The sequence below is a fragment of the Rhamphochromis sp. 'chilingali' genome, assembly GCF_963969265.1.
Source record: "Rhamphochromis sp. 'chilingali' genome assembly, chromosome: 4".
Taxonomy (NCBI): domain Eukaryota; kingdom Metazoa; phylum Chordata; class Actinopteri; order Cichliformes; family Cichlidae; genus Rhamphochromis; species Rhamphochromis sp. 'chilingali'.
In genome coordinates, this window is record NC_137948.1 from 41,320,369 (window position 1) to 41,341,579 (window position 21,211).

The following is a 21,211-nucleotide window of genomic DNA, read 5'->3' on the forward strand; positions in this document are numbered from 1 at the left end:
CTGTTCTTTATACAGTAGTCAGAAAACATTCTTTGATATATTTTCTGAAAGACATTCTCCTTCATGATTTTTTTTGGTATACAGCACAATTGGTTTCATTTAACAAGTCTTACTGGTCCTGAGGCAGCAAAGCAGGCCAGAGACCATCACATCTGCTACCATGTCTTTCTGTTGCTATGATATATATTTTTTTTTTCTGAGATGTTACTTTTATACCACATGTTTACCTTCCAGAAAGTTACATTTTTTTATTCTAATGAAGCATTTGATTCTGATTTTGATAACGGGTAGATTTCTTATATTTGTTCTGCTATGATAGTTTATGCAAATTCTGGCCAGTTCCTATTTATTTTAACCTTTTAGCCCCCAACCCGTCGCCGATGACAGGTTTTTCCAACCTGTCTCTTCCAACCAGAGCTCTACCAGGGGCCCAACACAGCTGGACTTATTTAGAAGAAAAGAGATGCCCAAAAACAAACCACAGGGCCAAAGGTCACAAAATTGTTTTTGTTCTGTTTTACAATTAATAATTCAAATTGCCTATTCTAAATCTTTTATTCATGTACATTATGAGTCCCTTTTTCAGTTAAAAAAACAGTAAAATTTCAAGTTTGTTTTTTGCCCTTTTCTGTTATTAATCCCTGATGACACTCTTATAGTATACAGTAGAGAAAAAAACCTAGCAGATGTGGAAAGTAGAAGTAATCCTGAAAAAAGGGATAAAAGCACACACACTCACAGCTGATTTTATGACACTTTTACAGCTAAAACAACAAAATATTCACAGGTGTCCTGCTTAACATTATGGATAAATGATAAAGGGGTAAGGAATAGGGGTGGGTTTTGATTATAGATTTATCAAATAAAACCTATTTTAGTTTGGAGAAAGTAAATGAGAGCAGGCACACGCATTCTGCACAAAGATGTAAACACAAAGCGCAGACCCGCCGACAGATCAGAATCAGTGAGATGTGGCCTTTCTCAGCCGACGGCACTTTGTGTTTTTTGTGCTAGATTCTGAAGCTGCAGGTTTTATCTTAATCCAAACAATATTGACTGAACCAGCAGCAAAAGAAGATCCAAACTACACTGAAAATTTCGCTTCACGTAAACATCGTCATGAATTCCCTCTTACTTTTGCTGTTTTGGTTTTCCACCATGGTGGTTGTCCATGACGGTACTGGAATATTTCTAACATTTTGAGTTATTTTCCAGTGTTAGAAAATCAGCACTGCTCAGTGTTAGCCATTGTTAATCTTCAAAACTGACTAGGTTACTTTTAAACATATAACACTGTCAAAAGTGTTAATTTAACACTCAACAGTGTTGTATTTAACACTCAGAGGTGTGGCACTCAGAGGTGTGGACCCATATAGACACTCTCCAGTGTTAATTTAACACTGGAGATTTTGCTGTGTAGTATTTTTTTTATCTCCACACAATTAACATTAAGTAATATGTAAAGCGTCCATTTATCCTCCATTCCTGGTCCATTATCTTAAGCTTAGGCTGCTCCCCCTGTGACCCAATCCGGTACTAAGTAGAGAGGCCCAGACTTCGCTCTCTCCAGTCACTTGGCCCTGCTCCTCCAGCGGAATCCCAAGGCATTTCCAGGCCAGCAGAGAAACATAGTCCCTTTAGCATGTCCTGGGTGTTCCTCTGGGTCTCTTCCTGGTTGGATGTGCCCAAAACACCTCCCCAGGGAGGCATCCTACCCAGATGCCAGTATCTAATCTGTCCTTTTTGTATGTTCCCCTCAGGTTGCCATGGTAGCAGATATAGGGGGAACAAGTGTAGATGATGCTACAAGGAGAATGATGAAATTCCTCATATCACCCGAGCTTGCCGTGGAGTACAACTTGCTTGGCCGACATGGGAAGAAAAAGTTCCGAGATTTGCGCCTCTTTAATGTTGTGTACGGTAAGTTAATTTCACGTGAGACACTTTTTTAAATAAAGTGTTTGAAAGTGTAAGTGAGATTGGTTATTGTGCCATCTTATATATTTGAGGCAAGAAAGTGAAATAAACATTGTTCTTTGTAAATCATTACCAAAGGAAGTAAGCTACGGTTACCTTTACTTTGGCTTACCCATTTTTCCTCTTCATTTGCAGAGGCACTGAAGAAGAATTCTTTGACTGCAAAAGTCAACCTGCAAGAAGCAGAGAAAGCTCTCTCCAAATGGTTCACTGGAGCTAGAGACAGAGGAGGACTGAGGGCTGCTAGGGGACAAAATAGACTAACGGCTCTGTAAAAAAACATAACAGACACCCCTGCTGATTCAAGACAAGGTTCTGAGTTTCCCTTCTTATTTTTTCCCATGTTGCTACAGTTCCAACTCTAAGCAATTTGAATGTAGTTTGATATTTCTAGTTTTTTAAGTTCACACTCCTTGGAATACAGTTACTTAAACCCACAGTTGTGTGACAAAATAAATGTGAACAAAATGTGTTTTGTGTCCCCTCTTGATGTTTCTATTTGCAGTCAGCTTTAATATATTTAGTGTCTTTGCGTCACAGAAGCCGTATTGGCCGTCTGTTAAATTGATTTTGTGGCTGTTTTTCTACATGGGACCCGCCCAGTGCCAGAAATTAGCCAATTCAAACAAGAAGTAAGATGCAACTACAGAACCCACTGATAATGCCATTCCAACTTTTTAGCTCATGTTTTCCTCATGTTGTACACACTAAGAACTTGAAAAATGGGGCCCGGGTGGGTTTCTGAGTACTTTGCCCAGTTGGGGTCCATTTAGTTCCCAGATTTTACCAATATAACACCAAGATGGGCATTTAACATGGGGCCATTATGGAACCCGCGGACAATCCCACTTAAAACCCACTTTTTAGCCTATGTGGAACCCACATGGTACCCACAAAAAACTTGAAAGATGGGGCCCGGGTGGGTTTCTGTGTATGTTGCCCAGTTGGGGCCCATTTAGTTCCTAGATTTTACCAATATAAAACCAAGATGGGCTTATAAAATGGGGCCATTATGGAACCCGCGGACAATCCCACTTAAAACCCACTTTTTAGCCTATGTGGTGCCCACATGGTACCCACAAAAAACTTGAAAGATGGGGCCTGGGTGGGTTTCTGTGTATGTTGCCCAGTTGGGGCCCATTTAGTTCCTAGATTTTACCAATATAACACCAAGATGGGCTTATGAAATGGGGCCATTATGGAACCCGCGGACAATCCCACTTAAAACCCACTTTTTAGCCTATGTGGTGCCCACATGGTACCCACAAAAAACTTGAAAGATGGGGCCTGGGTGGGTTTCTGTGTATGTTGCCCAGTTGGGGCCCATTTAGTTCCTAGATTTTACCAATATAACACCAAGATGGGCTTATAAAATGGGGCCATTATGGAACCCGCGGACAATCCCACTTAAAACCCACTTTTTAGCCTATGTGGTGCCCACGTGGTACCCACAAAAAAATTGAAAGATGGGGCCCGGGTGGGTTTCTGTGTATGTTGCCCAGTTGGGGCCCATTTAGTTCCTAGATTTTACCAATATAACACCTATATGGGCATTTAACATGGGGCCATTACGGAACCCGCGGACAATCCTATATGGGGCCCATTTTTCAGCCCATTTCCAAACCATATGGGCCCCACATATAAATGTTGGCTGGGGAATCTTCTCCTGTAGATGGCTGGAGCAGCGTCCGGGGGGTTCGGGGGGGATCTTGATCTCGTCAGGTGACATGTTTCTCACCTTTTCTGAAAACGGAGCAACTAGCTCCTTGGGGTCCTTTTTTTCTGCTTCTGAGATCTCAAAGTCATCTGCGTCCCTCCCCTCGTCAGATTCGTCCACTTCCGAGTTGTTTTCTCTGCCGTCTTCATCTGCAGACTCTTTTTCTTCTGGGTCCACAGTTTGGTTCAGGTCATCCTCATCATAGCGATATACAAGGCTTCCTACACGCCCCCCTGATTCTTCTTGTTCAGGGTCAGAGTCAGGCTCCGAATCATCTCCATAGACCGCTAAAGAGGACAGCAGCATACTCTTTTTACCGCTCGCCATTTCTGTGTAGTATCGCATAAAACCTCCCTTTCTTTCTTTTTTTTTTAACTTTATTTAAAGTAAACAAGTTTACATATAAAATGCACATACACATACAATTACATATACAAAACCATGAGCACATACAAAAAGGAGAAACAAGGGGGAAAGTCTAGCATCTGAGTCCACACAACGTTCACAAGACTTACAGTTTTAATTCGTTCCAGGGGAAAACTTTCCCAAGTTTCAGGTCCATTGTTCGTCTTCTCCGCAGGTCTGTAATGATATGTTTACTCACCACATCACTACCTATCATCTTTTGTTCAAGTACTCCTTTGGTACGAGTTTTCCAAATATGTGTGTTTATTACACACATTACTAACCAAAAGAGTCTCCTTTTGTCGTCACACATTTTTTCTTTAAACAAACCATATTTAACTGCTTTAATATTAACATCCACATCATAGCCAATCTCTGTCATCTTCTGCCTGATCTCAGTTGTCCTATAACAATCCAATAGAAGATGTTCTAGGGTCTCATCTTCATCACAGCCTGTCATAGGACATTTCATGGTGGTAACAAAGCAACTCCATTGTACCACCGCTCTCACGGGGAGGCGCCCGAGCGAGATGAGCCATACCACGTCTCTCATGCTTTCAGATAATAATTTGTCTTGTATATTTTTAACTATTGAAAGGTTTTCATCTTCATTTGCATACTTATATTGAATTACACCTTCATTTTTGGTTTCATTAATTTTTTTATAGATATTTTTCGTATTGTCTTGGAGAATATTTAAACTATATTGTTCCCATTGACTTGATAAGTCACCAAACATAAGTCTGTGGTATGGAACGCCCGCTCTGGCCCTGCCTCTTTTCTTTTGCCACAATTGCTCCTTCCCTCGAACCCACGGGGCACCCCGAGAAATTGCGCTTTGAGTAATTTTTATAAAAGGAATTCGCAAAACAATCTCTAAGTCTGGGGCTCCCAAACCCCCGTGCTTCCTACTCTTGTACATAAATTTTCTCTTAGTCACTTCTCGATTGGATCCCCAGATAAATTTAATGCACATCTTACTTATTTTCATTACAGTTGTTCTCGGAGGAGGAAAAATTGCGGCAAGGAAAAGAAGTTTCGAAATTATGTGTGTTTTTACAATATTAATACGTGTTTTATAATTTGTATCTTTGTTTTCCCATTTCATAATTTCCATTTTAATTTCATTTTCTTTCTTATTCCAATTTAGTAAACTAGAGTCAGTATTATCAATCCATATACCCAAAATTTTAATCTCCCTACAAAGAGAGATCATCATTTTAGGTTGTCTGGTCGGATGTCCAAGCCACACCCCTTCAGTTTTGTCTTGGTTCAGCTTGGCACCTGATGCCTGTTCGTAATGGTGTAATATCTCCATAACTGAAGACAGTTCGTTTTGGTTTCTAATTATCACCGTCACGTCATCTGCATACGCCAAAGCTGCGATTTTAAGGGATTTATCAAGGACGTATCCCTTGATCCGTTTATCATCATTTATCCTTTTCAATAAGGGATTAATTGCAAGGACATATAACGCAGCACTCAAGGGACATCCTTGTTTAACCCCGCACTCAGCACTAAAAGGGGATGAGAGCTTTCCATTTAACTTAACTCGCACTAAGGACTTTTTATAAATCAATTGGATAATAGAAATAAATTGGTCCGGAAAATTATAAGCTTTCATTACTTTCCATAAATAAGAGTGGGAAACAGAATCAAAAGCCCTCCTTTGATCTAATCCTAAAATGCAGAGTTCTGAATCCTTGCCATTATAAATAATCTCTCTTAACATACTTAAGTTATCCCACATCAATCGTCCCTTAATTGCGCATGTTTGTTCTTTTTCAATGATAATATCTAATACATCCTCTAGTCTAGACATAATTATTTTAGCAAAAATCTTATAATCTACATTCATTATTGTCAGTTGCCTATAATTGTTAATATCTTCTCTATCACCTTTCTTATATAATAAACACATAACTCCCTCATAAAACGATTTACCCATTGTTTTTCTTTCTATTCCTTCATTAAAATACTGAGTTAACAATTCAGACAGTTCTTTACTCACAATTTTGTAAAATTCAGAGGGGAGTCCATCCAGACCAGGTGTTTTATCGGTACTAAGTTGGTTAATTACTGACTCCACTTCCTCTCTTTTAATTTTTCCAATCAAAGTTTCATAAATGACAGAATCTAATGGTTCAACCTCACTCAAAAAATTGTTAATAGCGTCGCTGTTTGTAACTATGGATGAAAACATCTCCGAACAATAATCTCTAATTACTTGTCTTTTCCCCTCTTCTTTAAAAACTGACTTTCCATGTTTATCCTTAATTGAGACAATAAAATCATTTCGACTTTTCTTTTGATTATTAAAATCATATAATCGCTGTTCCCGTGAAAGTCAGTACGTCGCAACATATTAAATAAAACTTCTCTATTGACTCGATCAATGTCCTCTTTAAGAGACATCAGTTGATTTTCCTTCTCCTCTTCCTTCTCCTTCTTATTTCTTAAATATATATATCTACTCACATCTTCGTTATATTTTACATTCTTTGCATGATTTAATTCTCTCGCTTTAAATTTAAAAAATTGACACATACGTCGTTTAAGAAGCTCCCAAAGTTCCGAGAAAGAAGTAGTAAAAATCTTAAGATGTAATATTTTCCTAATTTCAGATTTAACTTCGGACACAAGCAACTCGTCTGCTAACAAGGATGTATTCAATTTCCAATAGTTCAAAAATTCATGGGGACAACACGACACTGTTGCCATAACCACCATATGATCAGAAAAGTCTGTTAAAAGAGTGTCATATTTCAGACCTTGAACATTATGTGATATGTAGAATCTATCAATCCTTGTTTTAGTTAACGAATCGAATCTAGTGTAGTGGACGGTATGTGGATGCAAGTGCCTGTATAAATCACGGAGTGCTGCTTCCTTACAAATTTTAACCAATAATTTGCTTTCCCGCAGTTCTCTAAATTCAACCTTGGATATTCTATCAGTTGCTTCAGTAACAATGTTAAAATCTCCACATAGAATTATATTAAAACCAATCTCTAATAAATACTTCAATTTTTTCAACAATTGTATCTTTTTCGTTCGTTCCGGTGCATTATAAAGATTAATAATACGCAACCTTTGCCCGTAATAACAGCAATCAACAAGGAGGAGTCGTCCCGGTATTATGTCTCTTCTTTTGATTATATTCACCGCATCTTTTTTAAAGAAAATACCCACTCCGTCAGAGCTGTCTTCCCCTATCGATATTATTGAATGGGCAGTGTTCCACATTTTATTTAATTCACATACATCTACGTGTGTCTTTAATCTCATCTCTTGAAGGCACAAAATATCATAATCAAGTCTTTTTAAGAAATCAACCTTCCTTTTCCTGCTCTTATCTGATTGGAGACCTCTGACATTAAATGTTATTATTTTGATGTTACTCATAGGTTGACTAAAGGAGAGACCATCTCAGAAATATTACTCACGGAGGACTTGGTCTATTATCCTTCCGCTTATCTCTTCCAGAGCTAGAAGCAGAAACGCTCCTTTTTCTGCTTCCTCTCGTATCCTCGTTGACGTGCTCGTTGAGGGCTGGGTGACTTCCACTAAAGAAGGTCTTCCGTTTTACTTTCGTTTCCCCGGGCAGCGAAGCAAGAGCCAGAGATGCCGCCTCTGAGAGAGGGAAGGATCCATGGTCCTCGCTATCTCCGTCGTCATCAGGTGTCTGCTCGCTGTCAATTTCTTCGTCATCACTATCGCTTTCATTCTCACCATCCGATGTCTCTATGATTAGGTTACCATCTAGCTCTTCATCACTCTCGTCACTTTTTTTACTTGACTGAGACAGTGGAGATGGTAACTCATTTTGAACAGGGCTAGACTGGGTATCCTGATCATCCACTTGTGGATTGTCCAATCCAAGCGAAACTGGGAGTGACAGTGAGGCAGCCGTAGGAGGAAGGTGGGGGGGAGTAGAGGGAGGGGGCTCTCTCACCTGGTCACTCACGGGGGGATCCAAGACTTGGGAAGGATCCACCAAAGAAGGGAAATCCATGGTGGCAGAAGGTCGAGGTTGTTGGGAAGATTTAAGTATATTCACAAAAGACTTGGGGCATTTAAAGAAGGTGTGCCCTTTCGCACCACAGAGGGAGCACTCACTTTCGTTTTGGCAAATTTTAGCCTTGTGGCCCAACTCACCACATTTCCAACATTTGACAGTGGGGCATTCTCTCGCCTGGTGGTCTGGACCTTGGCAGATGAAACACCTCACCGATTGGCCCGGATAAATAATCCTGCCATTGTAGGGGCCCAACGAGATGGAATTAGGGATAGAGATTATATGTCCAGCTTCGTCTCTACACATCCGAACTTTGTATTTTCGGACTCCATACCAGAATCCGAATTTATCCACTGGCTTGACTGGGGGTTGAAGAATCTCGCAATACCTTTTAAGATATAACTCGATATCTTGGTCTGGAATCCTTCCAGTCCAGAACTTAACAACAAGAGTCACTACCTCTACCTGGACAGAAGACTCCACTTGCCAGTCTTTCCATTTCGGATGTGATGCGTTGGAAAGAGAGATCTCTAAGAAGTGACGTAAGGGCGCCTCTTCGGTGAAACACAGCTCAAAATCCCGTTTACTGGGGAGAGCAATGAAGGAGTATATGTCCTGCACATTCAGCCATGATGTTTGCAATATCAGCTCTTCAGCAACATAATCACGGGTCGGGGGGTCCCCGTCTCCGATGTACTTAAGTCTCACCCATAAATTGCTGAAGTTTGAAGCAAACGATAATGGGGCATACGGGGGCATGATTACATAACTAATAACCAATTACTCCGGTCTTTCCGCGCCCACTCATTTTGACAGGTTCTTTTCTTCGTAGTATCGAGACTAAGAGAAAAAAAACCCATAACTAACAGACAGAAACAAATGTGAGGGGTTGCTTGAAGGACTCCTGAATTTACATCTGATTTGTGGACGTAAAAGAAAACAGGAGTGCTTGCAACTACGCCATCTACTGGCCTTTGGCGGAAATGAGGAACAGCATGACTGTGCCTGGGGTGCAGTAGCTGTGTACTGTACACGATATGAGATTGAGTACTACATGTGTCACAGAGACAATCCAACAGTTTATATCCAGTTAATATCTTTATTAAAGGCCAATAACCAGTGGTGCCTCCAACGGAGCCAGATAGGGGGGGAAGGTCATGCCATGAAATATTATTAGTTGTCCCCAGATCAAATAGGTTGTTAATGAGGTTTTACCTTGAAACTCTGAATACCAGAACGTCCATACTTCCAGAATCAATGTAGTTTTAGAAGTGTGTTTATATTGGCTTTAGTACATGCAATAGCATTCACAGATGATCGCAACAGATTATTCAGAATGTCAATACTATATTTTCTGACTTGAAAGCGGCGGGGAGTCATACTGTGGGAGCACTATATCTATGATCTCTACTTGACTGGACTGATCTGGACAGCTTCACAGTATAATTTTTCTGTATGTTATCAATGTTAGTGTCAAAGTCTGAACACAGTTTGTGCAGTGAGATTAGTTTAACAGAGTTCCCAAAAGTCAGCTTCAATCCAACATCAGCGATGTGGCCTAGGTATTGGATCAACGCCAGCGGAACATGACGATGCTGTGTTTCCATGCTCAAAGTTAGTTCAAAGAATTGTGTTAAATTGTTAGTTTTTTATACATCTTTGGGGAGTGAAAAAAAACAAAAAACAACTGCACCTGTGAACTGAACATGAACTGTGAAAAATATCTGATCCATGTTAGGCTTATTGTTATGTACATTCATAGTTTATAGCCAATTTAAACAACTCTAAAGGTACTTTAGAGCAGGGGTGTCACAGTCTTCTTCTACTGTAAGTAATGTAAACTTATGTGTAGCAGGAAAGAATTGGAAGTACTGGTGCTTAGATCAAGTTACTGGATGCCACCTTCATGCCAAGCATATGGCTTCTATTATATAAAAAAAAAACTGTCTTGTACTGTCTTGTATGAGGTTAATGTTATTGTAAGAAAGGAGCGCGCTCTCGGTGTGAGTGTGTTGGCTCTGAAAAGAGCCGTTGTTTGTAGGAGGGCGTGCAGACAGCTTAAGCCCTCTCTCCGCGGATGCGGCGAGCCAGTTGAATGTCTTTGGGCATGATGGTGACCCTCTTGGCGTGGATGGCGCACAGGTTGGTGTCCTCGAAGAGTCCGACCAGGTAAGCCTCGCTGGCCTCCTGCAGAGCCATGACAGCTGAGCTCTGGAAGCGCAAGTCGGTCTTGAAATCCTGAGCGATCTCGCGGACCAGGCGCTGGAAGGGCAGCTTGCGAATGAGCAGCTCGGTGGACTTCTGGTAACGGCGGATCTCGCGCAGAGCCACGGTGCCGGGCCTGTAACGGTGAGGTTTCTTGACGCCTCCGGTGGCCGGGGCGCTCTTACGAGCGGCCTTGGTGGCCAGCTGCTTTCTGGGGGCTTTTCCGCCAGTGGATTTGCAAGCGGTCTGCTTGGTTCTTGCCATTCTTTCTCTCTTTGGTCGTGTCCAAATTCATGGGCTGCATCCTCCTGAGGCCACATTTGTAGACCGATTACGTCACAGCGACGCGCCGAAGGCTGTCCAAATTCGTAGACTCCTCCGAATGCAGCCGACAAATGTGTCCTCCTTTTCCCCGAATTTGAAGGATGGGTCGGGTGTGTCCTGCGTGGCCTACCATATCCCAGAATTCATAGCGCCCAGCCAAACTCCAGTTTCCAGCAATGCTACTAAGTTTTAAAATTACTCATACTAATCTTTCTGGGTCACCAAATAAACTTTTAACATATTTTCAGGCGAGAAAGTAGCTGTGTAAACATCAAATATCTGCTCGGTTTATCAAGATATCGCATATTTGCAAAAGTGCTTCGACGTTTTCGGAGATGTCTGCTACCCACCAGCTCGACAGCTAACCGGGAGCTCGAGGGTTAGTGATGCGGCTGAGAACGGCACAACTCCCGGCACATCATTTTCAGATCACCGCGGACTTTCGCTGCTCGGGTTAAACGTAATATATAAGTCACTTAGACAACCTAAAAATGTTATTGTTGGGCTTTTTTCAGTGTTTTGTTTGTTCGTAAGTAAATCGGTTTGGCTGAGATTAAAGTTATTAGATTAGATTAGATAAAATAAAACTTTATTAATCCCCCGGGTGGCATTTACCCTGGCATTTGGATGCACCACCGCGGGAGTTGCTGTGTGCCCTGACGGAGGACTACGTGGAGTATTTGCGTCACGGCGCTGTGCTGAAAGGACTCGAAAAGGCTGTCGCTCGCTCCAAATATGAGGAGGACGTGCTCATCAACAACCACACTTGTATTTGGGGTTCCTACTGGAAAGACGGCTTCTAGGGGTACAAGTGTTGCCACTCCATGGTCAAACAGAGTTACTGCACAGGATCAGCTGGAATTGGAATTAACAACTCAGAGTGCACTCCATTTGAAGAGGCAATAACTGAGCCACAGGAGGAGGAACAGCCCAAGACTCTGCTAGAAATGCATCAAGATAAGATGAAAGAGAAGAACAGAAAGAACAAGAAGCTCGACTCCGACAGCAGTGATTCGGAGGATGAGGAGAAGAAGAAGGAAAAGCTGAAGAAGGCTCTAGAAGCAGAGGACAAGCGGGTGAAGCAGGTGAAGCAGGTGGAGATGCTAATGCAGCTGGATGAGGGGAAGAGGCCGTACAACAGCTTGTTTGAAGTAAAGGCGCCCACTGAGGAGGAGATGGTGTTACGTTCCCCTGGGGGGGTCTAGGCGGTGAGGGGGAAGTAACAAAAGTGACCGGGTCAGAAAAAGGAATCAAGGAGGCGAAAAGTTAAATAAAACAGTTTTATTGAAGTAATTCAACTAAAAGAGACGGACAAGCCGCTATCACCATAAAAGTAACACAAACAAAACTCAGGCGTTGGTCAGTAATGCAAAAAGTCAAAAGGAAAACGCAGCTCACTAGCTGAAAACCACAAAACACAGCTCACCAGCTGGAAACACCGAAAAACCACTCAGCTCACTAGCTGTACCCACACAAATGGCACTCTGGCCCAGAGCTCACCCTGCTCTGGGCTTAAATACCTTTAATTGCTGATGGGAGTCAGCTGTACAGGAGGGAAAGGTGGCACCTCAGGCAGAGGAGGTAGTGGGACATGCCCACACAGGCACCTTCAGGAGAGAGAGAGAGGCCCTGCTAGGGCCGTAACACCCCCTCCCATAAATGCAAACCCATGGTTTGTCAAATTTACGATAACACAAAGTGACTCCATAGCCGTTTCATGAAGAAATTGCAGGTTTTCCACCTACCAAACCCCATAGCACCGGTTAGGCATTGCCTGCGGAAACTGCCAATCCCATCTCAGTGGGTTCACAACATTCCCAGAGAGTGGCCCCAAACCCTCGAAACAGTGTCCCATGGGATAGCCAGGGCTTCGAACTATCACGTGTGGAGAACCCAGCAGGCAGCTAGCGGGCTTCACTGAAACACAGACATACTTGTTAGCAAGGGGTGCAGATCTGAAGGGTGGTTTTGAACATGAACCGGAGAAAGGGTCAACCAGGGGCAGCTCAGGGTTAGTTGGCCTCGTACCCTGATTACGGGGTGCTACCGAGCAATTGTGCTCCAGGTTTAGCCTTTCAGTAGGCCTGGCAAGCTTGTCAGTTTGAGAGCTACGACTGACTTTTCTCAAAACAGGCCCCTTTTGTGTTGAGTGGGCTTTCTGTTTGAGTGCCAGTTTGACACAATTGGCAACCACATGGCCAGGCTTGTGACAGAAAAAACACAGTTTGGGCCTAGGTCTTAAAACCATAACTGCATTTTCCTTATTAGCTGGCCCACTCTTACCTGTCCAGGATGCGCTATAGTGCAGATGGATATCCTATCCGACAGCACTTGCTTTATGAGTCAGCTTAAACTCATCTGCCAGGGTGGCAGCTTGCTGTAAAGTTGTAGCCCTCTGTTCACTTAAATAAAGGGCAACAGACTTAGGAACAGAGTTTTTAAAGTCCTCCACCAGCATAAGCTCACGTATGGACCCCACATCATTAACCTGGCTTGCAGAACACCACCTATCAAAGAGCTTTGCCTTCTCCCTAGCGAAGTCAAGATAGGACTGTCCCTGTGCCAACTCCAACCCTCGAAAATGCTGCCTATAGGCCTCAGGTACCAGTTCATAGGCTTGGAGGACGGCACTTTTGATCTTTCCATAAACTAGGCCATCCTGCCCAGACAGAACAGAACAAGCTTCTTGAGCCTTACCTGTCAACCTACACAGCAACATCACCCCCCACACATCTTGAGGCCACTGCAGTGCAGTTGCTAGGCGTTCGAATACACTGAAAAAGCTGTGAACACTGGATTCGCAGAAGACTGGAACCAGGTGAATATTATTGCTCACAAACGAGCCTCTAGACACCTGTACACTAGCAGCTGTGTCATCCATTTTGGGGATGGTGAAGGGTTAGAAAACACACCCTTAATTAAGACAATTAACAGCCAACTACACAACTTACTTTAGCTGACCAACTTACCTCTCGCCACGCACCCGTTAACAAAAACAACTTACCCAGTTCCAAAACCTTGCCCTGCCTATCTTCCGGAGCGTGCTGGGCTCGAGGCAACTTTAAAGGCAGAACTTCAGCGACCGGAGCCCTGAATTGCCTACCCCCAACAGAGAATTAATCCCCACCCAGGATTACTCCAAAAATAACAAAGGCAAAATAACAAAAGAGTGCCCGAAGGAGGAACTTAAAAAGCTCAGCTGGACACTCACCTACCTTAACTGGGAAGTTAGGAATCTCTAAAAGGTGCCAAAGCGAGATAAACAACAAAAACCAAATCCAGCACAGAACTCCTTGTTCAATTATCCCGGACGAGCCCCCACTTGTTACGGTCCCCTGGGGGGGGGGGGGGTCTAGGCGGGGAGGGGGAAGTAACAAAAGTGACCAGGTCAGAAAAAGGAGTCAAGGAGGCGAAACAATTGAATAAAACAATTTTATTGAAGAAGTTCAACTAAAAGAGACGGACAAGCCGCTATCACCATAAAAGTAACACAAACAAAACTCAGGCGTTGGTCAGTAATGCAAAAAGTCAAAAGGAAAACACAGCTCACTAGCTGAAAACCACAAAACACAGCTCACCAGCTGGAAACACCGAAAAACCACTCAGCTCACTAGCTGTACCCACACAAATGGCACTCTGGTCCAGAGCTCACCCTGCTCTGGGCTTAAATACCTTTAATTGCTGATGGGAGTCAGCTGTACAGGAGGGAAAGGTGGCACCTCAGGCAGAGGAGGTAGTGGGACATGCCCATACAGGCACCTTCAGGAGAGAGAGAGAGGCCCTGCTAGGGCCGTAACAATGGAGGCCTTCCGCATGAAACGCAGCAGGCCAGATGATCCCATGGCTTCCTTCTTGGGACAGTGACCTTTTCAGTCCCGGCAGATTCCCCTAAACTCTCCCCAAGGACTCTACTAGAGCAGCTACTCAGTAAAATATAAAATCCCACATTCACTCAAGTTTTGTGTTTTGGAAAGAAGTGCTGGAGAAACTGTACAGTATTTTGTAAAAGTTAATGTTAACACATTGTTTTGAAACTGCATGTCCATAAAATGTAGAACAACAATAAAAAAGGTGTTTCACTTCAACAGGAGACATTTAAATACTTTCAAACCTTTCAAATTCAGTCTTTACAGGAAACATGAGAAACGTAACTGCATTTCTTTTTATAATAAAATCCATGAGGAAAAAAAAAAAAAAAAAAGCAAAACCGGAGACAAAGCCAGAGCTAAGGCTAAGACCCGTTCATCCCGTGCCGGGCTCCAGTTCCACGTGGGTCGTGTCCACAGACTGCTGCGCAAAGGCAACTATGCGCAGCGCGTGGGTGCCGGCGTCCCCGTCTACCTGGCAGCTGTGCTCGAGTACCTGACCGCTGAGATCCTCGAGCTGGCTGGCAACGCAGCCCGCGACAACAAGAAGACTCGTATCATCCCACGTCACCTGCAGCTGGCTGTGCGCAACGACGAGGAGCTCAACAAGCTCCTTGGCGGAGTCACCATCGCCCAGGGTGGTGTGCTGCCCAACATCCAGGCCGTGCTGCTGCCCAAGAAGACCGAGAAGCCTGTCAAGGCCAAGTAAATGCCAAAGCCTCTGCTTCACGCACGAAACAAATAAACAAAGGCTCTTTTCAGAGCCACACACTTCTTTCTGAGCAAACATCCTTGTGTATATGGAAATGTAGTATTACCTTATTCTCGCCGACTTCCGTGTGTGTGTATGTATAATCATTACCTTTTAGTTACTTACCTCTTATTACTCTTTCAAAATGATTCCAGAAAATATTTCTTTTCAGCAACTCATGTAATACTGAACACTTCTTCTTGGATCAAAACCACTTGCAGTCTCTCTCGCAGCGTGACCGATGCCCGTGCCTTTTTGACCTCTGTTAGCTTGTATCTTTCAGAAATCTGTCACTTTATTCTAACAAACTTGCTCAGGTCAAAAGATCACGTTCAACACAACTGACTACATCACATTTTTACGGTCTTAACAATTCGGAGCTACTCATTACTGACATGCTAACTACGGCCGTAGAAATGCATCATGGTTGACATTAAAAGCAGATCCTAAGCTCGTGGAAACAGACACGACGTGGTTCATGACCAATGTTCCCTCTAATTTTTCATGTGTCTGAGCGAACACACAAACTCCCTGAGCGGACACTTGGACCACTGTGAGCAACAGCAGACGTGTGCACTGTGGTCACGCAGGCATCAAATCCATCCAAGTTACATGGTTTAATAAAGTAATCAAATTACAGCATTTACATTTATGTTAGACTACTTTTAATTAAGTGCTTTAGCCCCACTTACAATGAAAATTAAAAAAAAATCTTGTTCATGACCTGTGTAGTATGCTAACACAATTGGAAGTAAAAATAACTTGAACTCCAACTTTGAAAACACAACTTTTTGTTTTTTTAATATAAAGCTCTGACTTGTATTATGAGTCTGTGGTCTGGGAGAGAGTCCTGTAACTCTCTGTCTGCAAAATACAGCATACAATGACCAATGTTGGGCAATTAATTATATAGTTACTTCTTCAAAAAAGTAACTGAGATTTGCAAATTTTTTTGCAGCTGTTTATCTAAAAATGCAGCCAAGGCGTTTTTTTAAAATAAACATTTCAAACTTTCTACAGAACAATCAGCTGTTCTGCATCAAATCTGAATCCACACAAATTATTTGTGCCACTCCAAAAAATAATTTCTGTCCACTATGAGATGAAGGAGAACAACAGCCTGATACCTGCAGGCCTGACAGCAGGAGATGTATCACTGCTGTAACACCTGTAACATTCAGCAGTCGCCTCGTTGTTCTGACACACACAACAAAACTATTGACTACACTACACACTACACAAGATTTGCGCTAAACATCGCAAATCTCTCACATCTCAAAACATTCCTAAAACTTTTCCCCTTCCTAAACAACTGTTGCCATATCATTTTTTCATTGGTTGACACGGTACATTTTTTGACCAATAGGAAAGGGGGGGGGGGGGGGGGGGTTTGTTTTTGCTCACAGGCTTTCGAGTGTTTTCCTTATAAAACGCCATTTTTACCGTTTCTTCCCGCAGTAAATATAAACAACGACAGTATTCAGGAAGAAAACCAAACATTGCAGATATTTTTTATCATAACTCTGGTTTTATGTGGCCGATCAACACAATTTAAAAACTGGTATAAAGTCCACACTTTTTCCACCAATTGTTCCGTCTGTCCTGCTTACATCTCCAAAGATTGTACATGTTGTCATGACCGTGGCTTCACTCCACATCAGCCACGCCGCTTTGCTAGCTAAAACACCGGTGTCAGCACATAAGGACGCTGTCATAGCCTGTCAACAACGTTGATTAGCTGCGTATATACGAATGTGAATCACATTATCGGCTGGACTATGGGATAAGGTGGCATTGTTCTAATCCCATACGGGAGCAGCCAGTCACTTACTGACTAACACTGCAAAACAGAATTGTTAAAGTTTTAATTTTAATTTCAATTCAGGTTAGATTTTTTTTGTGCGCAACGCAGATTTTCTGTGCGCAGAGACTGTGCCAGCAGTGCGCAATTACGCATGCGCGCAGCTTAGAGGGAACATTGTTCATGACACATGAGGCAAGACCACAAACTTTGTCAAACGCAAAAGCCATAACACAGAAGAGGGGGAGGGGGACGTGTGGTGGACGTACTCTGGTGCTGCAGGAACTATCCAGGTGCAGAGGGAGGAAAATGTGGAGCCATTTGCGACGTGTTCAGCGCTGCTGCTGAATTTGGGAAATTTTGGAAAGTCACTTCCGTCTAGGCTTAGGTTTTTGTGTCTATATTTTGAAATAATGGGAATTCCCCCGCATCCTTAACGCCAAGGAAGCCCATTTGTTGAAATGTGCATTAATCAAAATGGTCATGACATTAGTCATGAAATAAATACATGCGACAACAAATAGCTGCATGGGTTCAGCTTGGAGTAAAGTGTGTGCTTGAAATCACCTAATATCAGTTCAACTGGCCTAGATTTAGTCAGGTCGGGTTGTAGAGTGGAGCATTTAATTTGATTATATTGGCTCGGTATTCTTAAAATATACAGTGTGTTTCCACTAAAACAGCTGTTTAGAAATAAAAATAGAAGGGAAAAATATTCCATACGTAGATGATAATAACATGCATCTATTAATTTATTTCCAGTCATATTTGTTGTTTATTAAAAAAAAAAAAGATGTAGGTGATGACTTTTAAAGGTTTCTTGTATTATAATGCTTCATAGTAAGAGATAAGAAGTGGTTTGATGTATTGACTATGAAGGTGTGACTGTAAACATAGTTGTAGATTTCTGAAGACACAGCACTCGTGTACATATGACTGTTCCCACCACAAACACGTGACCCTATACTGTGTTCTCTGCATCTGTTCCATTGTGGCGCTGATCATCACCTGCGCACATGTACACACACACACACACACACACACACACACCTCCTGAGCACTTTTAATTTTTAAGGGTTGTTTTGCACCAAGTATGGCAGCAATTTCCTAATGTCATAACCCCCCCCCCCCCCCAATTTGGCAATAAAACTGTTTCTGATTGTGAAATGTGAGCCATGATAGTAATACAAGCTGCAAGTGTTATGAGAAAAAAACAAACCCAAAAAGTATCTTATCTTGCTTTGACAATAATGCTATTATGCGTGGCCGCCTTCTTGGCTTTGGGTTTGGCGGCCTTCTTGGCGGGGGCTTTCTTGGCTGCGGGAGGCTTCTTGGTGACCTTCTTGGGGCTCTTGGTGGGCTTCTTGGCCGCCACAGCGGGCTTCTTGGCCTTCTTGGGGGACTTCTTAGCGGCTGCGGGCTTCTTGGCTGCCGCTGGCTTCTTGGGGGACTTTTTAGCGGCTGCTGCCGGCTTCTTGGCTTTGGCAGCGGCGGGCTTCTTGGCTTTGGGAGCGGCTTTCTTTGCGGGCTTCTTGGCTTTGCTCTCGGTAGCCTTCTTGTTCATCTTGAAGGATCCGGAGGCCCCGGTGCCCTTGGTCTGCACCAGAGTGCCCTTGGCCACCAGGCTCTTGATGGCGGTCTTGACGCGGGCCTTGTTCTTGTCCACATCGTAGCCTCCGGCAGCCAGAGCCTTCTTGAGAGCGACTGTGGACACGCCGCTGCGCTCCTTGGAAGCGGCCATGGCTTTCACGATCAACTCGCCCACGCTGGGGCCCACCTTCTTCGGCTTGGAAGCCATCGTCTTCTTCTTGGCCGCCTTGGCCGGGGCGGCGGCAGCAGCAGGTGCGGGTGCTTCCTCTGACATTTTCCTCTTTCCTTCTGATCGAGTCACGGTGCAGTGATGGCAACTCGGAAGCGTCACACTGCACTTAAACGCACCATGAGAACCGTGGAGAGTGAATGTAGCGCGCGCCACTCTCGCATGCGCCACGCAATGCTTCAGTTTGTGTTTCGTGTCTCGGGATCAAAGAGCTCAAAGTGAGTGTGTGAGCAGCACTGCAGGCCAACAGTGGAGCAGTCCACAGCGGACTCGTGTCGGGCTCTGGTGCTCTCTGCTCTTGCTTTGTGGAGCCTCCAAAGCTCAGCGACTCAGTGCGGAGCTCAGTGCGGAGCTCAGCACTGCTCGGCGGCTTTTTGCGCTCTTTTCTTTCCTAAAACAAAGGAGCCGCAGCACAGCTCCGTGAAAAGCCCTTTTCCAGCTCAGACACATGTTCGTTCGCGCACTCTGACTTAAAAGCAGCATCTGGTGAGCGCAGCTGTGGGACAAAGTGACGCCGCGAACTCCCAGCAAACACACCGATGCAGCTGGACGCCCACGGTGCAGCGAGACTTCTGTGAGAGCTGCTCACTTCTAACCAAAGCACAGCGGCCTCGAGTTTCACTCACGTTGTTGTATATCAGAAATCACCATTAGTTAGTCACCTTACGGCAGCTCACTTCCACACTTTGGCCCTGATCTCTTAGTCTGCATCAGTCCGTTTCCTTCCAGCTACAGTTACCGACTCTACTATAAACAACAACAGCGAATGAACACGTGAATACACACATCCACCAACTGATCACTAAGTATCTCAATGTGCAATACTCAATACCTGCTAATACTTGGCTCTTGGTGAAGGCGGTCGCACTTTTCTCCTCTCCTCCTTCCCCTTATCTTCCCTGCTTAGCCTCTTGTGTCCTTGTCTTGTCTCGTGTGCATTACTTTCCCTGGAACAGTCTCTCACTGTCGTTCTCTAAAACCTAAAAGAGAATTATGGATTTGATCAACTGGTCTCTGAATGCTATTGACACCCTCTTCTCAACGAGAAGTCTGGGCTCGGGAGAGCCTGAGTGCCCTGGAGGGACTTTCCCTGCCGGATACACGATGGATGGGTGGCAGACCTGGAGGATCTTGTGCCTGGCGGGACTGTCTATCGAGGACGCTGAAGACATCTACCTATTCGGAACCATGATAACAGGGTTCTTGCTGATCGGAGCTGGCTTGGCCCTGACCTATCGGAGAAATAAGAGAGCGGAACCAGCTGTTCAAACCCCCCCAAGGCTGACCGCTGGAATTGAAGCGACGGGACGAGGCGCGACCTCTCACAACGAACGCAGCATGGTTAACACCTTGGAGACGCTTACAGCTGCCGTGAAGACTCAAACTAACACCATTGAGCGTATGATGGGATACAGGGGCCTGCTCACAATGACACCCTTGAGCGAAAGTTGGAACACATCGCAGAACGGCTCACTGCAGTGAGGTCTCAGAATCAAAAGAATGACAACACCACGGAACAGAAGTTTGATACCATCATGGGGAGGCTCGCGGCTCTCCAACGGGAGATCGAGAGACCAGTGTCAGAGTGCTAAATTCGCTGCTCGCATAAAGGAGAAATCAACAATATTCAACATATGGACACCACGGCGCCAGCTGCTCAGGCCCAAGGCTGGAGCCCACCAAAACAACTCCCTGATAACGACTGTGTGATGACTATTCTTCCCATCCCATGCAAGGCCACCTGGGTTGGCTGGAAGACTGTTTACTTAGCCTGATAGGGCGAAGGACACTGTCTCAGCTGAACTATGGACACGCACACACTTACACTTACACTGATAAGCACGCACTCATCCCCCTCCCTTTCCAAACGCCTTCGATGCTTGTTTCCTGCGGGGGAAGACGGCGGGTCTGCGTGCAGCGCTGAAATGGTAGCGCTGTGTAGGACGACTGCTGTGTTCCTTCGGATTACCTCCCACCCCCCTATCCACCCCTGTGGCTAGTCACGTGCTCTAATGTTGTGATGTGGACATTAATGTGCTCTCTGTGCAGAGGAGTTTTTTTGTTTCCTGTTCTCATGCTGTCCTCCCATAGGTGCCCAGCGTGTGAAGAGGTCTCTTTTTTTCCTCTTGTACTTTTTCCCATTGTTGTGTAATTTTTCAGTGTTTTCTCTGCAACGCTGCCGATCTCCGACTGTATTCCCATGTGATGTCTTTGTTGTGTGTGTAAGTCGGGGGGAGGGGGGGGTCCTAGTTCTCTGCGGGGCAACCTGCATATGGCCAATAAAGCATTCAATCAATCAATCAATCAATCAATCAATCAATCAAAAAC

At 44.0% G+C, this 21,211-nt stretch overlaps 2 protein-coding genes and 1 long non-coding RNA gene across 3 annotated transcripts in view; 2 read left to right on the plus strand and 1 right to left on the minus strand.

Annotated features, from left to right (window-relative positions):
- Positions 1 to 20,210, plus strand: part of LOC308395376 — a 291,287-nt gene extending 271,077 nt beyond the window's left edge. Inside the window, exon 3 of the long non-coding RNA XR_013971384.1 lies at positions 19,871 to 20,210. This is a non-coding gene — a long non-coding RNA (uncharacterized lncRNA). The remainder of the gene's footprint in view (positions 1 to 19,870) is intronic.
- On the minus strand, positions 10,104 to 10,586 carry LOC308396335 (histone H3.2-like; the record flags this gene model as incomplete). The annotated part of the gene is made up of 1 exon (XM_080881548.1): positions 10,104 to 10,586. The coding sequence occupies one exon, from the start codon at positions 10,584 to 10,586 to the stop codon at positions 10,176 to 10,178; it is 411 nt and encodes a 136-aa protein (XP_080737674.1). The 3' UTR covers positions 10,104 to 10,175.
- LOC308395954 (histone H2A-like) lies at positions 14,445 to 15,334 on the plus strand (the record flags this gene model as incomplete). Its single annotated transcript, XM_080881014.1, has 2 exons — positions 14,445 to 14,506; positions 14,849 to 15,334. 2 exons carry the CDS (start codon positions 14,445 to 14,447, stop codon positions 15,219 to 15,221), a joined length of 435 nt encoding a protein of 144 aa, XP_080737140.1. The 3' UTR covers positions 15,222 to 15,334.
- Positions 20,211 to 21,211: the final 1,001 nt, after the last annotated feature.